Source organism: Balaenoptera physalus, assembly GCF_965194825.1.
Source record: "Balaenoptera physalus genome assembly, chromosome: 5".
NCBI lineage: Eukaryota > Metazoa > Chordata > Mammalia > Artiodactyla > Balaenopteridae > Balaenoptera > Balaenoptera physalus.
This window is the reverse complement of record NC_138884.1, coordinates 149,081,417-149,097,421: the sequence shown is the minus strand read 5'-3', so window position 1 is coordinate 149,097,421 and position 16,005 is coordinate 149,081,417. Positions and strand designations below refer to the sequence as shown.

Genomic DNA, 16,005 nt, shown 5'->3' with positions numbered 1-16,005 from the left:
TGGCACACAGGCTTCAGTAGTTGTGGCTCGTGGGCTCTAGAGCGCAGGCTCAGTAGTTGCGGCACACGGGCTTAGTTGCTCCGCGGCATGTGGGATCCTCCCGGACCAGGGCTCGAACCCGTGTTCCCTGCATTGGCAGGCGGATTCCCAACCACTGCACCACCAGGGAAGCCCAATTACTTGAATTATTAACACAGTTTGCCCTGAAGCTGGATTCTGGGGAGCAGGGGATAGAATAGGGGCATTTCTTGGATGTAGGCAAAGCTTTGGAGGAATATTTTCCCAAGGTAGACCTGCAGGGTTCACACACCTTAAAATCATGCATGACCTTATAAACAAAGATTATCAAACACCCAAGACCTAGGAACAACAGTAAAAATCTAGAAATGAAAAATAGAATTATTAAAGTCAAGACCTCAATAGATAGATAGCTGATAAACAGATTAGACACTGCCGAAGAGGGAATTAATGAACTGGAAGATATATCTGGAAAATGTACCCAGAATGCACCAAGATACAAGGAAAATAGAAAATGTGAAAGAGGGCTGAAGAGACACGGAAGAGTGGCTAAGTCTGACATACATCTAATGGAAGCCCCTCTGAGAGAGAATGGAGACCACAGAAAAGCAGGATTTAAAGAGATATGATGCCTGAGGATTTTGCAGAACTAGTGGGAAATTTGAATCTACAAATTCAAAAGCACAACATATACCAGTAGGATAAACAAAAATCCATTTCTAGACATAGCATATGAAACCAGAGACCATGGAGTAATATTTATTTTACAGTGTTGAAAGAAGATTGTCAGTCTATAATTATGTATCCCACAAAACTGTTCTTTCCCATAATAAAGAAAAACTGTAGGAGCTTGCTACAAAGAGACCTGTTTTAAAAGGAAACATCTAAAATTATACTTTAAGAAAAAGGAAATCGGGAATTCCCTGGTGGTCCAGTGGTTAGGATTCCATGCTTCCACTGCAGGAGGCATGGGTTTGATCCCTGGTCGGGGAATTAAGATCTTGCAAGCTGCGCAGCATGGCCCCCCAAAAAAAAAGAAGAAAGAAAAGAAAAAGGAAATTGACCTCAGAAGATCACTCTAACATACACAGGAAGGAATGAAAAACAGCCTGATAAATCTAGGTAAATGTCTAACTGACATTATGTTTGAAAGAACCCCAGTACTGAACAGCAGTAGTATGTCAGTTAGGTGTGAAATAATCAGAGCTGAGTATCCTGAAGTCCTTCTATTGTTCAGGTAGTTAACATTCAGACTTTAAGCCAAACGGGCAGGACACAATTTCAAGAGCAAGCATTAAAAGAATAGAAATAGGGTGTATAAATTGCTAATCAGTAGAAGGAAAAAAAATCAAAACAAAAAGAGATGAAAATATAAATGTAGAGAAAGTACAACAAACAAATTTTAAAAAGATGATAGACACAAGTCCAGTTGTGTCAGTAACCATGATAGGCAGTAAGCAGACAAAAGTAGTTTGTCAGGTTGTGTTAAATTTTTAAAATATATATATACGCACACACTTACACACACACACATATGTATATATTACTGTTTACAAGAACATACCTAAACTATAATGAAAAGAAAGGTGGAAATAAAGAGAAAGGAAAAAGGAAACTGTTACAGTTGTTACTCTCAGACGAAGTATATTTTAACACAAGGGATAGATGAAGTTTGCTAGATAATGATAAAATGTTCAATTTGTCAGGAAGAAATAGGAATTTTAAACACAAGTACTTAATGAAATAGCCTCAAGATACAAAAAGCAATTTGGGCTTCACAGAGAATCAAACAAATCCACCATCCTGGTGGGAGATCTCAGACCATTTCTCTGCATCCTGATTGGCTTGAGCAGTCCCAGCCCCCCTGTGAAGATGTGGAAGATCAACACAGCTTGACTGGCAAGCTTAGTCTAACGGATGTAGGTGAAACCCTGCATCCAAGAAACAGAGAGCTGAGTTCTTACACACACGGGGACATCCACAGAAATGGGATATGTGCTGGGCCACAGAAAGCAAGGTTCAAACATGTCAAAGAAGGATGTATAATTTGTGTTCTCTGACCACAACATGTTGAAGTTGCATGTTTACAATAGGTACATTTTAAGTCCCTAAATATTTGGAAATCTGGAATTATGTAAGTTTAAATAACTCATGGGTCAAGTACAAAACCACAGTGGACATTTAAAAATATATAGAACTAAAAGATAAGGAAAATATTGCATGTGAAAACCTGTGGAATGCAGAAAAGGTTTGCTCATGGGTGTGGAGAAATGGGACCCCTCCTACACTGTTGGTGGGAATGTAAATTGGTACAGCAACTATGGAGAGCAGTATGGAGGTTCCTCAAAAAACTAAAAATAGAGCTACCATATGACCCAGCAATCCCACTGCTGGGCATATATCTGGAAAAAACTATAATTCAAAAAGATACATGCACCCTTATGTTTGTAATGGCACTGTTTACAATAGCCAAGACATGGAAACAACCTAAATGTCCATCGACAGATGAATGGATAAAGAAGATGTGGTACATATACACGATGGAATATTACTCAGCCATAAAACAGAACGAAATAATGCCATTTGCAGCAACATGGATGCAACTGGAGATTATCATACTAAGTCAAGTCAGTCAGACAGAGAAAGACAAATACCATATGATATCACTTATATGTGGAATCTAAAATATGACACAAATGAACTTATCTATGAAACAGAAACAGACTCACAGACATAGAGCACAGACTTGTGGTTGCCAAGGGGCAGAGGAGGGAGGGGAGGGATGGAGTGGGAGTTTGGGGTTAGCAGATGTAAGCTATTATATAGAGAATGGATAAACAACTAAGGTCCTACTGTAGAACACAGGGAACTATATTGAATACCCTATGATAAACCACAGTGGAAAAGAATATATATATATATACACATACACACACACACACACACACATACATATGTATATAAAACTGAGTCACTTTGCTCTACAGCAGAAATTAACACCACATTATAAATCAACTGTACTTCAAGAAAATTTTAAAAAAAAGAAAAGGTTTGCCTTTGGGAGCACTTCCACTGAAGCCTTAAATGCTGGAGTTAAGTGTTAAAAACCTGAAAATTAATGAGTTTAGGATTTAATTTGAGAAATTAGGAAAACAGCAATAGAATAAACTCAAAGAAAGTGAAACAAAGGAGATAATACATAAGAGCAATAATGAAATAGGAAACAAAGAGAAGATCATCAAAGCCAAAATTTGGTTCTTTGAAAACATTAAATAAATAAACCTTTGAGAGACACTAGTCAAGAAAAGTAGAAAAAAGACACCCAAAATACCATAATTAGATGGAAGAAGAAACAGAACGTTGATAATTATCAAAGTTGGATGGTGGCTCTGTTCATTTTACCATTCTCTGCTTTTGGGTGTGTTTGAAATTCTCTGTAATATAAAGGGTTTCTTTGATTTTGTGAGCACGTAAGTGAAAAGGAGGACATAACTCCAGAGACTGGGAGCAACTTTACAACAATTAACTTTAAAACTTAAATAAGACACAAAATTAACCCAATAGAAAAATAGCGTGAATGGTCCAGTAACTGTTAGAGTAAAGCAGCAGTTCTAAGTCTTCCCAGTGAGAAAACTACATTCTGACAGTTTCACAGAGAATTGTCCAAGACTTTCGGAGAAAGATTATTCGGTCTTGTAGATTCTACCAGAGAATTGAAATGAGACAGCACAGGAGCGTGCTCCCCACTTTATGAGAGAAGTAAAATGTTGATACCAAAATCTGCCAAAAACAATACCAGAAAAAAATAGGAAATGACACATTTGTTTCTCTCATGAATATTAGGTGCAAAAATCGTCACGAAAATATTCACATGCTAAATCCAGCAGTGTACAGTATTTTCAAAGAGCAGCATGTTACCAAACCGGCTTACCCCAGGATTGAATGCAAGGAGTTTCTGATGTTAGGAAATCCGCAGTGTTATCTGGCACATTAACATGGTAAAGAAGAGCCATGTGATCATTTCAGTGAGTTCAGAAAAAAACCTTTGCTAAAATCTTAGCACCCATTTATAACTAATTTTTTTAAAATAGTAAGCAATAGAAGAAAATATCTTTAACCTTAAAAAAGGAATTTACCAAAAGAGGAAGAGAAAGAAGAGAAGAGAAAGCTACATGAAACGTTTTCCAAAATGGGAAAGATGTGGAAGCACGTGCAAAAAAATGCTGCCCTCTTATTTCCTCTTCTGGTCAACCCTAAACCGTGGTTCCTGGCGAGCACTGTAAGACAAGAAATTAAAGGCATAAGGCATGGAAAGGAGGAAGTAAAATTTCATTTTACAGATGATCTAATTGTCTACGTAGGAAATTATGGAAGAAAACATAGGCCAGTTTAGCAAGAGCCTGGCTGTAGGATAAGTGTACAGAAGTTATTTATTTTTCTCTACACCATCAGTAATTCCAAAATGTAGTTTACGTGAAGACAGCATTTATCACAGCAGCAAGATCTGTGCAGTATCCATGAATCTAGTAGGAGTTGCACAAGACTCGTGCACAGAAGGCGATGAGACTTCACAGAAGAGCTTTGAAGGACCCAGGTCACACAGGTTCTCCGTGTTCATTCGTAGAAGAATTAGTGCCTTTGAGCTCAGTGAATTTTAACAAAGTGAGCACATCCAGGTAACCACCACCCGGCCAAGGTGTGCATTATCAGCACCCAGAAGCCTACTTCATATGTCCCCAGTCATTACCAGCACCCCCAAAGTAAAGATGATCTTTCACCATACGTTAGTTCTGCATATTTTTGAACTTCATATAAATGGAACTACACAGCAAAAAACAAACAAACAAACAAACAAACAAAACATTAGTACCTTTAAGCTCTCCAGCTTCCGCAAGTTTATCTGTGGATTTAAAACCCAAGAAGGGTTTTGTGGAACTTAACACAGTGTTTCTAAAACTTGTTGGGATGGACACATTGTGATACTGTCAAAGGAGAAGTGTTATAGCAACAAAAAGGAACAAACCAGAGCAATCTGCAACACAGATGCATCTTACGAACTGAATGTTAACAGAGACAGAATGCTCAAGAATGTGCGCGATATCCAATTTATATAAACTTAAAATTAGGCAAAACTAAAGTACATTGTTTAATATGCCTACTATTAAGTCCCGCAGCTCTACTGCTGGGGGCTGCCCAAAAGCCCAAGAGAAAGCAGAGTGATGCCTGCACAACGACTCGTTCCTGAATGTTCCTAGAAGTCTTATTTGTAGCCCAAAACTGGGGTCAACCCAGAGGTCCACACAGATGAGCAGATAAACAGAACGGTGCCCTGTCCGTCCAGTGGATGCTGCTGCAGCACGTGGGCAGCCCTCAGAGGCGGCGCGCTTGGTGCGAGAAGCGGAGGCGCCACTGACGCGAAATCCCGGAGCACACGGGTTCATCCGTGGGGACAGACCCAAGAGGTCGCTGTTTGCCTGGGGCCAGAGTGGCAAGGAGACTTGGGGTTTCGTGGAAACGGTCTGTGTCTTGGTTGAGGTGATGGTTTCCCAGACGTATATGTTTGTCAGCACTGTGAGCTCTACACTGACTGCAATTTGCTGGACATAAATTATACCTAAATAAAGTGTGTTTTTAGAAATGAAGTATGTTGTTCAGGGATGCGTACGTAGGCGTTAAGACTTTAAAGAAAGACACGGAAGTGATCAACGTAAAAAGCCAGAATGGTGATTACTTCTGAGGAGAGGAAGCGCGAGGCAGGTGCTTGACTCACCCCCAGCGTGACTCTGGTAATCCACGGTATTTGCTTTATAGTGATTCTTTATGTTATACATTTGTTCTATTCACCCCACTATATGTGTGTTACATTGACCCAAAAAAGAAAAAAATTGTAAAGGATCGCTAATATCCTCCTGGAAGAATAGGAAGAATAAGGAAGGCTCCTTTTCCTGCCCATTGTAAAGACTTGGAAAGTCCTGGTTATTAAAATATGGTGACATTGGTGCCCAGAAACAGGCCTGTACGAACACTGAGCTTTGGTGTATGACAAAAGATGGGTTGGCTGATCACTGTGGGAATGAAGGCGTGTTCATAAACGGAGCTGTGCAAGTGTGCTTTCCCTGCATCACACCACACTCAGGGTCACCTTCAGATGGGTTAAGATTTTAAGTGTCATATGCAAACCTTTTAATTTCGAGCATAGGGAAAGATTTCTTAGAAACACCAACCATAAAATAAAAGATTGATAAATTAAACTACATTAAAATCAACAATTTGCTTTAAAGAAAGTGAGAAAACAGTATTTGCAGCACATCACAAAGGATTAGTATCAAGATGTGTAAACATTACAGACCATTAAGGAAAGACAGACCTGTTGACAAGTGGGCAACTGAAACAGTCGATGTCACAGAAAACCTGTGACCAGTTAACCGCGGGGGCCTCAGCCCGACTGGCACTGGGGAGCAGCTGGGCCCGACCCCCTCCGCGGGCGAGGAGCAGCAGGTCAGGTCAGACCACCTTGGAGAAGAGCTTGGCGGCTCTTGTAAAGTTGCAACGGCCAAGTTGTGCGTCCCACATACTCCAGCAAACAGTCCCACCGCGCCTGTGGCCTCGCGGAGGAATCGCATGAACGTACTGTTGAATGAAAGGAGCAACATGAAAACATACAGTGCAGTTCTGTTACTCTGTGTTTAGAAATCAACATGAGGGACTTCCCTGGCGGTCCAGTGGGTAAAGAATCTGCCTTCCAATGCAGGGGACGCGGATTCGATCCCTGGTCGGGGAACTGAGATCCCACATGCCGCGGGGCAGCTAAGCCCACGTGCCACAACTACTGAGCTTGCACGCCTCAACTAGAGAGCCCGTGCGGTGCAACTACAGAGCCCACGTGCCCTGGAACCCGTGCGCCACAACAAAAGATTGCGTGCCTCAACGAAGATCCTGCGTGCCGCAACAAAGACCTGACACAGTCTTCATTCATTCATTCATTCATTCATTAAATGTTAAAAAAAGAAAAAAAGAAATCATCACGAACCACCGTCGAGTTGTGAAACTACAAAGAACCATGAGGATTGCTGATTACAAAGGCTGGGACGGTGGCTCCCTGCTTGGGAGGGCACAGCATGGCGCCCAGGGTTGGCAGTGTTGGGTTTCTTGACATCGGGGGTGGGTACCCAGGCTTTTGCGTTATAGTTACCTGTACTCGTGTGTTTTGTACACGTGTAGGTACGTATGCGTGACCCAGTCCACAGTTGGCAGTACAGAGGCCTGATGGGAGGTGGTGTCCAGAGTGGAGCCAGTGTTGGGGGGGGACACAGAGCAGGTCGCCTGGGTCCTGTGGAGACCTTGCTTGGTTTGGGCTGCAGCTCTTCTCTGAGCGGCTTGGAGCAGGGCCGTGGTTGGTGCTTCCGAGCGTTCTGGCTGCGGCGTGAAGGGTGGGGACACACGTGTGCTGATGCAGAGACAGTGGAGGAGGAGGTGGAAGCTTCCAGAAGGTTTAAAAGGTAACACCACTAGGACTTGGGGTTGGCCAGCTGTGTCCAGGGAAAGAGAGTTTGGATCCTGGGAGACGGTGCAGCCCTTCGCCGAGGGGCAGGGTGGCCGGGGGCTTCGTCTACCTGGACACAGTCCTCCAGGCACACAGCACCGACGACTGGTTCAGAGATTTAACCACAGCTGAAGCAAAAACACTTCATTTCACCTGCTGAACGAGTGACAACAATACCATTTTCTAGTTTAATTCAAATTCCTGCTACCCACGTTAGTGCTGGAAGGGTGAGAATTTCAGAAATAGGCAAAAGTAAAGGCTTTTGAAAGAAAATGTTCTTTCCTTCATTGAATACGGAACTCGGCCATCATTGCCTGGGGAGCAGGGGGCAGCACGCAGGTGGTGTTCCAGAGCCGGCCTGCGAGGCTGCACTGGCCTTGGAGGCCTGCGGGCGTTCCTGTGCATTCGACCTGCCCCTGAGGGCGGGCGCGGGGGCGAGGGGGGCGGGCAGTGTTGTAACTGTGTCTCATACAAACTCTCGTTTCACATCACACTCACTGTGACCTTGTGGATAAATGAGGGCAGGCTGGTGGCCGTGGGCATAGCCTGGCTGGGACGGGCAGCTTCCTGAAGAGCGAGAGGAAAGGACACAAAGCCCCAGAGGTGTCCAGGGTGCTGGCCAGCGTCCTGAAGGTGGGGCCCCGTTCCTCCGGCAGCAAGGCGTGGGGAGACGGTGGACGCCAGCGGGGTCCCGCACACTGAACCCCGGACGGTGCTGGGCTTCGCCGGCTGCATCCCGGGTGTGGGCCTCTTCCTCCCGTGACCGTTGGCTTCCTTTCTTCGCAGGTTCTGTTTGGATTCCGCTAGGCAGACCCGACAGAGACTGTCCATCAACTGGTCCAATTTCAGCTTGAAAAAAGCCACCTTTGCTGCCCACTGAACAAGGACCGCCTGGAGAGGGACGCGCGGGCGGTGGGCCGGGCCCGGAGCTGCCGTGCCTGCCCCGGGCTGTGCGGGTGGGCCGCCGCACCCGAGCCCCCTCCCGACCGAGAACTTGCTGCTCGACCCGCATTGTTAGCTCGTGTGCGTGTAGTCTGTGAGTGAGCCGCCTTGACCGTAGCTCTGCCGTTGGATCGGAACAGTAGCTCTGCCACCTTCTCCACCGCCGCGGCCTCGGAGGCCTGGGCCGCGGCCGGACGGGTTCTCATCCCCACGTGGCCCGTTGCCTCTGTGTCTCGCCCTGTCCCGCCATCTGTCCTGCCGGGGTGCCGCTGCGCTCAGCTCTCTGTGCCCTGCGTCCCACCCGAGGCGGCCGGGCAGGGCAGGGCTCTCCGTTCTCCTCCACAATCTACTGTTTAAGAGTGTACACGTCGCGCTGTCCGTGTCTGATCCCCCTGACTTGTAGCCAGCTTGTGTAAGATCCCTTGCAGAATGAGAAAGTTCAAAAACAAAACACCACCCAGTACTCACACCGTCAAGTCTGTTAGAGTGTTCGGCTGTATTAACACGGAGGCCTGCCTGGCTACTTTTTTAACATATTGTTAAGTAATATTAAAATCATGTCTTTCTTTTTGAAAGATGGAATACATTAGTACAGCAGGAGGCCTCGTCTGGTTGCTTTGTGATGGGCTGCGGCGGGGAGGGGGCGGGAGAGCTGATGGCTGTGCCCCCGAGGGGACCCCGGGCCCCGGCCCTGGAGCACCTCTAGGGTCGCCGGTGGCGGCGGCGGCTCTCGATTCCTGGTGCCCTCACCATCCTCCATCCAGCAGGTCACCCGGGCCTTCGCATGCCCAGGACAGAGCCCAGCCAGGGACTCAGCGCTGTCGGTGGTCCACAGTGGTAAGTGCCAAGAGGACAGCAGGGGTGTGGAGAAGGGGCTGGGGGGGCCCAGCAGAGGGGAGTGGGGAGTGGGCTGGGCTTCCATGTGGCCTTGTAGGCAGGTGCCCCCACCCAGTCTCGGGGGTGGGGGGAGGATGATCTCCAACACGGCAGTGAAGAACCACAAGTATTTAATTGGGTATAAGCTGGCAGCAGTGTGCTAATAGTATTTAAAGTGAACGAGAGGAATCCCCGCGTGGTCCCTTTGTTCTGAGCTCTGTCACCAGTCTGCAGAAAGCGGGCGTGGCGCTGCCGCCTGGCTGCAGCCTAGCTTCCACTCGCCCCCTAGGACCCTCCGTAGCTCCCACTGCTCCCAGCCTCTTGGTAGAGCTGCTGCTGTGCACACACGAGGATGTGGCTTGTCCCTGCGTGAAGGGGGAGCGGCGAGGGCCCGCTTCTGTGTGGAGACCGTGCCCGGCCTGGCTCTTAGCCTGAGAGAGGGTGAGTGGGACTGGCCTGCGGAATTATTCTGATGGCTGGACCCACAGGGCTTCCCGACAGACGGGATGCAGGTAGGAGGATGAGAGGGGGCAAAGAGGACCGCAAGGCTGTGGTCTGAGTACTGGGAAGGATGGGCTGCGCTCCCTGGAGGGGTCCGGTCTGCACTGCCCATCAGGCGCCCGGTGAAATGTTCATGAACCTGTGTAGATGGGACCAGGGTTCGAGCCCCGGAACCAGGCATCAAGAGCAGGTGAGGATGAGGGCAGCCTGGAGGCCACGTGGGGCAGGGAGAGACTGGCCACGTGGCTCTGATGCTGAGGTGACCTTGGCCGGCACCCAGTGGAAGCTGGTTTACAGGAGAGCAGGGGAGGGGCAGCAGGCAGAGGGGCTTTGGGGTCAAGAGGCCGGCTCGTTTTTCTGGGTGATGGGGTGATCCAGCAAAGGAAGAAACTGAGGCCGGGCCGTGACTGTGCCAGAGGGTGTCCTCGGGAGGGGCAGAGATTCCCCCCTCCCCCACGTTCCCCCGGGACCCCAAGCCCAGGGCTGGGCTCATCCCCCACTGGCTGAGGCCGGGCACTTGGTGAGAGCACAGGCAGGGCCAGGGAGCAAACCCTGGGACGAGTCCAGGCTGGACCCCTAAGGGGAGCTGCCCGCTCAGGCCCCGAGACCCACCTGTGCCCATCCCTGTTCTCCCGGCGAACAGTCTTGAGGCTGTGCGGGGGCCGAGCCACCTGTAGGCCTCCGCTTCCTCGTCTGCCCTGTGGGCCGTGCTGGCTGCTGAGACCTACAGGTTCCCCGCTGTGAGGTGAGCCGTGGTGAGGGGCGCCCTGTGTGCCCCAGCACTGAGCACCACCCACCGCACCACACGCGGCTCCTGAGGGGCCCCAGCTGCCTCCCACCCCGCCCCGCCCCGCACGTGGGCCTGCCGTCCACCCCTGGTTCCGAGTCTGCACGCTTGGCCCCTCAGGCCTCCCGGCCTCTCTCCTTGCTGGGAACGTGCTTCCCGAGTTCCCTGGAAATCCCATCCAACCTGCAAGACCCAACCCTAATGTTCCTTCAGATCATTCCTCAAGCGGGCATCTCAGGAACAAAAAAGAGGATGGATTCAGGCCCCGGGAGGCTCAGGCCCTAGTCCAGGGTTCTGGTGACTTGCTACTGTGGTCTAGGTGTGAGCCAGCTCCTCAGCCCAGTCCGTACGTGACAGATGGGGACACCAGAGCCCCAGGCGAGCCCCTCAGATTCCCGATGAGGTCACTCCCCGACCTGGGGTCAGCCTCTGGGGGAGCCTCTTCAGATCACGTTGATAAATAATCTTACGATGAAATAACGTAACAGTAGCTAAAAAAATAGCAAAATGTTCTTTTATTGAAGTTTGCCTACATACTCATGCCATTAAAAAATCAAAATGTTATGGTACCAGAAAGGATTAATACTTCTCAATTTCATTACTATATTTTTTAAAAGGAGAAGAAAAAACTTAACCCACAGTTCATACTGTTTTAAACACAAATAAAACCTCCAAGTCATCACAGAGAATGACCGAATGGAAGTGACTTTCTGCTGCTGCATCTCGACAATCACAGGTGGTCACTGTCCGTTTTGGATCCACTACTACACGTTAAGAGTAAACAGCACTGCGGGGTGGGAGACACGAAGCACGGAAGGAGATTTCAGACAGCTCTGGACTGTGAAGAACTTACTGTCAAGGCAAGTCACGTAGCTGAGTGTGTGGAGCCAGCTGGGTCCTGGGAGCCCCGGCTTGTCTTCCATGGAGAACGCGGTGTCGTCTGGAGAGTGAGAACCATGTGCCTGGACTTATTAACCTCAGCAGCAGCGTCTGTGGGGGAAGAGTGGCTGCAGAAACCGTCCTCCTGCTGTTGACAGTTGTGAAACCAAGGAAGTGTTTTTAACGGTGTGCTTGGATGTTGGAACAGAGGCAGCACGTGGCAGTGTTTCCTGAGTGAAGGGCAGGAAACTAGGTGAGCCTCCGAGGGCCCCAGCTTCCCGCCTGGAGGCAGCGTCCAGGCCCCAGCACGGGGAGGAGCCCAGCAGGGTTGCTGAGCAGAGGCAGCAGAGACCAGCATGTGGGGTGGCTGCAGTGTGTGGGGCAGAGATGCAGACAGGAGGCGGCTGCACTTAGAGCGCTCCACGGGTCTGCAGAGAATCCCCTCGAATCTACTCCTCTGGCCACGTGTGGCATAAAGTTCCATAAATCCAGGGGAACCAGGAATCCAACCAGGGTGGAGAGACCTGGTGATACACGGGTATTGGCGTGGAGTCCTCAGAAGGGTCTCAGCTCAGCAGTGGGGTTCTGTTACCCTAGTATGGAATCTAAAGCTAAATGCAAGCCTCGGAAGGATCAAACTGATCCTAAGTAACTTAACTGCCTGCTAGAACAAAGTCCAACATTCTTCTAAAAGAAATACAAAACCATCCCACACTAAACAAAGTAAAATTCAAAATGTTGGAATCCAGGCAAAAAATTAGCAGGCCATCCCAAGAAGAAGGAAAATATAAACCATAAATCGGAAGAAATATCAAACAAGCAATAGAAACAGAACCAAAGACGGTGAATTTGCAGGCAAGAACTTTAAAATGACCATTACAAATCTTATGACTATGCTGAAGGATATAAAGGAAAACATGAACAAGATGGAGAACTGGAAGATGTAAAAAAGATCCAAAGGACAAAAGATACAATATCTAAAATGAAAAATACTACAACAGCAGATTAGAAACTCTGGAAGAAAATACCTGTGACCTTGATGGCATATAAATAGAAACTACCAGAAATGAAGTACTGAGAGAAAAGAGACTGGGAAAAAAAATGACCTGTGGGAGGGAATTCCCTGGCGGTCCAGTGGTTAGGATTCCAAGTTTCCACTGCAGGGGCACAGGTTCGATCCCTGGTCGGGGAACTAAGATCTCATGTGCCAAGCGGCGCAGCCAAAAAATAAAAAAAGATTTGTGGGACCATATCAGGCATTCTAACACACATGTAACTGGAGTCCAAGAAATGGGGAGGGGGGGAAAGTACTCATTTTAAAATCAGTTTATCATAGAGGCCTACTGGAATTGTGACTGAGATTGTACTGAGTCTGTAGATCAACTTGGGCATCTTTAAGAATGGACATCTTAAAGACTGCTGAGTTCCCAGTCTGTGAACATGGTATCTTTTCATTTATTTGTGTGCTCTTGAATTTCTCTCAGCAATATTTTGCAGCTTTTATTGTAAAGGTTTTGCACACTTCTGATAATTTTTTTCTAAGCATTTTATGTTTTTGACATTACCTAAGTAGAGTTATGCATTAGTTTCCTGGGGCTCCCATAAAAAAGTGCCACAAACTAGGTGGCTTAGAAATTTATTCTCTCAGTTCTGGAGGATATAAATCCAAGATCCAGGTGTCAGCAGCATTGGTTCCTTCTAGCGGTTGTGAAGAAAAATTTCTTCCGTGCCTCACTTCTGGCTTCTGGTGGTCACTGGCAGTCCTTGGTTTATACATGCATCTCTGCAATCCCTGCCTCTGTCGTCATACGGTATTCTCACCTGTGTCTGTCGGTCTCTTGTCCTTTTCTTATAAGGACACCAGTCATTGGATTTGGGACCCACTCTAATCCAGCAGGACATCACCTGAGATTATACCTGCAAAGACCCTATTTCCAGATGAGGTCACATTCACACATTCTGGGGATTAGGACTTCAACATCCTTTTGGTAAACATATCTTTTGCGGGAGACACAGTTCAACCCACAACAGGTTTATAAATTTGCTTTTCCAGTTTTTGCAGATATACAGGAATACAGTAGATGTTTCATACGTTGTCTTTGTATCTTGAGATGGTCAACTTGACTTACTAATTTTAAACTTTTTTCTTAAGATCCCCTAGGGATTTTCTATATCCACAGTCTGTCATCTGTGAATAGCGATAGTTTGATTTTTTTCTCTTCCAATTTTTCTGTCCTTTTTTCCCTTTTATTGCCTGATTGCACTGGGTATCTCCTGTACAATGTGGAATTGCAGCAATAAGAGTGAACACCTTGGGGCATCCCTGGCGGCGCAGTGGTTAAGAATCCGCCTGCCAATGCAGGGCACACAGGTTTGAGCCCTGGTCTGGGAAGATCCCACGTGCCGCGAAGCAACGAAGCCCGTGTGCCACAACTACGGAGCCTGCGCTCTAGAGCCCGCGAGCCACAACTACTGAGGCCCACACGCCTAGAGCCCGAGCTCTGCAGCGAAGAGTAGCCCCCGCTCGCCGCAACTGGACAAAGCCCACATGCAGCAACAAAGACTCGACGCAGCCAAAAATAAATAAATAAAAAAATTTAAAAGTGAACACCTTGCCTTGATGGGATCCAGCAGGGGGCAGCACTCAGTATTTCATCATCACGTAGAAAGTTGGCCATAGGTCTTTTGGACATACACCTTGATCAGATTGAGGAAATCCCTTCTATTCCTAGTTTGCTCAGTGTTGGTACCATGAGTGGGTACTAAATCGTGTCATATGCTTTTTCTGCTTCTGTTGAGATGATCCTATGATTTCTCCTCTGGTGAATTAGTTTTGTGGGTTCTGTTTGTTTTTGTTTTATGTCAACCAATCCTGTATTCCTGTAATAAAATTTTCACTTGGTTATCATGTATTATCCATTTTATATTGCTGGATTCAATTTGTTAATATTTTGTTTAGGATTTTTGCCTCTGTGTTCATGAGAGATAGTGGTCTGTCATTTTCTTTCTTGCCTTGTCCTTCTCGGGTTTTGGTGTCATAAAATGAGATGGGGAAACGTTCCCACTTTTTGTTTCCTGAGTGTAAGATTGGTATATGTTTCTTAGATGTTTGGAAGAATTCACCAGTGAAGTCATCTGAGACTGTAATTTTCTTTGTGAAAAGATTTTTAATTACAGATTCAATCTACTTAATGGACATAGAGCTATTCCGGTTTTCTATTAATTATGTCAATTTTAGTAAGTGGTGTGTTTCAAGGATTTTATCCATTTCATCTAAGTTGTCAAATTTATCGGCTTCATAAATTGTTCATAGTATATACTTTTTAATATCTTAGAGATCTACAGTGATGCCCACCTTTCATTCCTGATAATTAGCAGCAATTTGTTTTCTCTTTTATTCTTCATCAGTCATGCGATGGGTTTATCAGTTTTATTACTATTTAAAAGAACTAACTCTTGGCATTGTTGATTTTTGTCTGCTTTCCATTTCATTGATTCTGCTCTTTTATTATGTCCTTCCATTTTCTTTGGGTTTAATTTGCAGTTCTTTATTTTTAAAATTTTATTATTTGGCTGCGTCGGGTATTCATTGTGGCGCGCAGGCTCCAGAGCGTGCGGGCTCAGTAGTTGTGGCGCACGGGCTTAGTTGCCCCACAGCATGTGGCTGGCATCTTAGTCCCCTGACCAGGGATTGAACCTGCGTCCCCTGCATTAGAAGGTGAACTCTTAACCATTGGACCACCAAGGAAGTCCCTCATTTGCGGTTCTTTTCCTAGCTTCTTGTGATGAGCACTTGGATCACTGAAGTTTAACCTCTCTTCATGTCTAATATATGCCTTTGGAGCTAATACATTCCCCCTAATCACTGCCTTAGCTGCATTCCATAATTTTTAGCAAGTTGTATTTTCATTTTCAACTCAGTTCAAAATAATTTCTAATCTCCGCTGTGTTTATTTTTCCCATGGATTATTTAGAACTGCGCTGGGAATTTAGTAGTTATCTTTCTGTTACTGAGTCGTGGTTTAATTTCACTGTGGTCAGTGACCATGAATTCAATGGTTAGGTTCTTTGGAGTATGTTGTGACTTGATTTATGGCCCACAGATTTGTCTCTTTTGGAAGCATTCCACGTACACCTGAAAAGAATTATAGTTAACTTCCATTGGGTGTAACTTAGGTTCTACATATGAAATAAGGCCAAGTAGATAGGTTAAATCTTCGGTATCCTTATTGACTTTTTTCCCTGCTTCTATCAGTTACTGAGAAAGGTATGTTAAAATCTCCAACGATGATTATGCATTTGTCTAGTCCTTTTGCTTTATATTATTAGCTCTACACAAATTTAGGTATATTGTAAATTCCTGATAAGTTCACCCTTTTATCATTATGCACTGTTGCTCTTTATTTCTGGTAATATTTTTTGTCTTAAAAGTCCACTGTGTCTGATAATCACTCTCATT

At 46.2% G+C, this 16,005-nt stretch overlaps 2 protein-coding genes across 13 annotated transcripts in view; one reads left to right on the top strand and one right to left on the bottom strand.

The window, feature by feature from the left end:
• The window catches only part of FAM193A (family with sequence similarity 193 member A), a 173,342-nt gene extending 164,245 nt beyond the window's left edge, over positions 1–9,097 (top strand). For all 3 annotated transcript variants that reach the window (XM_082464332.1, XM_082464331.1, XM_082464330.1), the window contains one exon: positions 8,348–9,097. In XM_082464332.1, the coding sequence (XP_082320458.1) occupies positions 8,348–8,441 (94 nt within the window). In that variant the 3' untranslated portion in view covers positions 8,442–9,097. The remainder of the gene's footprint in view (positions 1–8,347) is intronic.
• TNIP2 (TNFAIP3 interacting protein 2) overlaps positions 1–16,005 on the bottom strand; it is a 68,407-nt gene that overhangs the window by 15,463 nt on the left and 36,939 nt on the right. For 2 of the 10 annotated variants that reach the window (XM_082464408.1, XM_082464407.1), the window contains exon 6: positions 11,166–11,694. The exons of 1 other annotated variant lie outside the window; for it this stretch is intronic. In XM_082464408.1, coding sequence (XP_082320534.1) covers positions 11,533–11,694 — 162 coding nt within the window. In that variant the 3' untranslated portion in view covers positions 11,166–11,532. 7 more of the 10 variants (XM_082464410.1, XM_082464400.1, XM_082464409.1 and 4 more) reach the window with 5 other exon arrangements.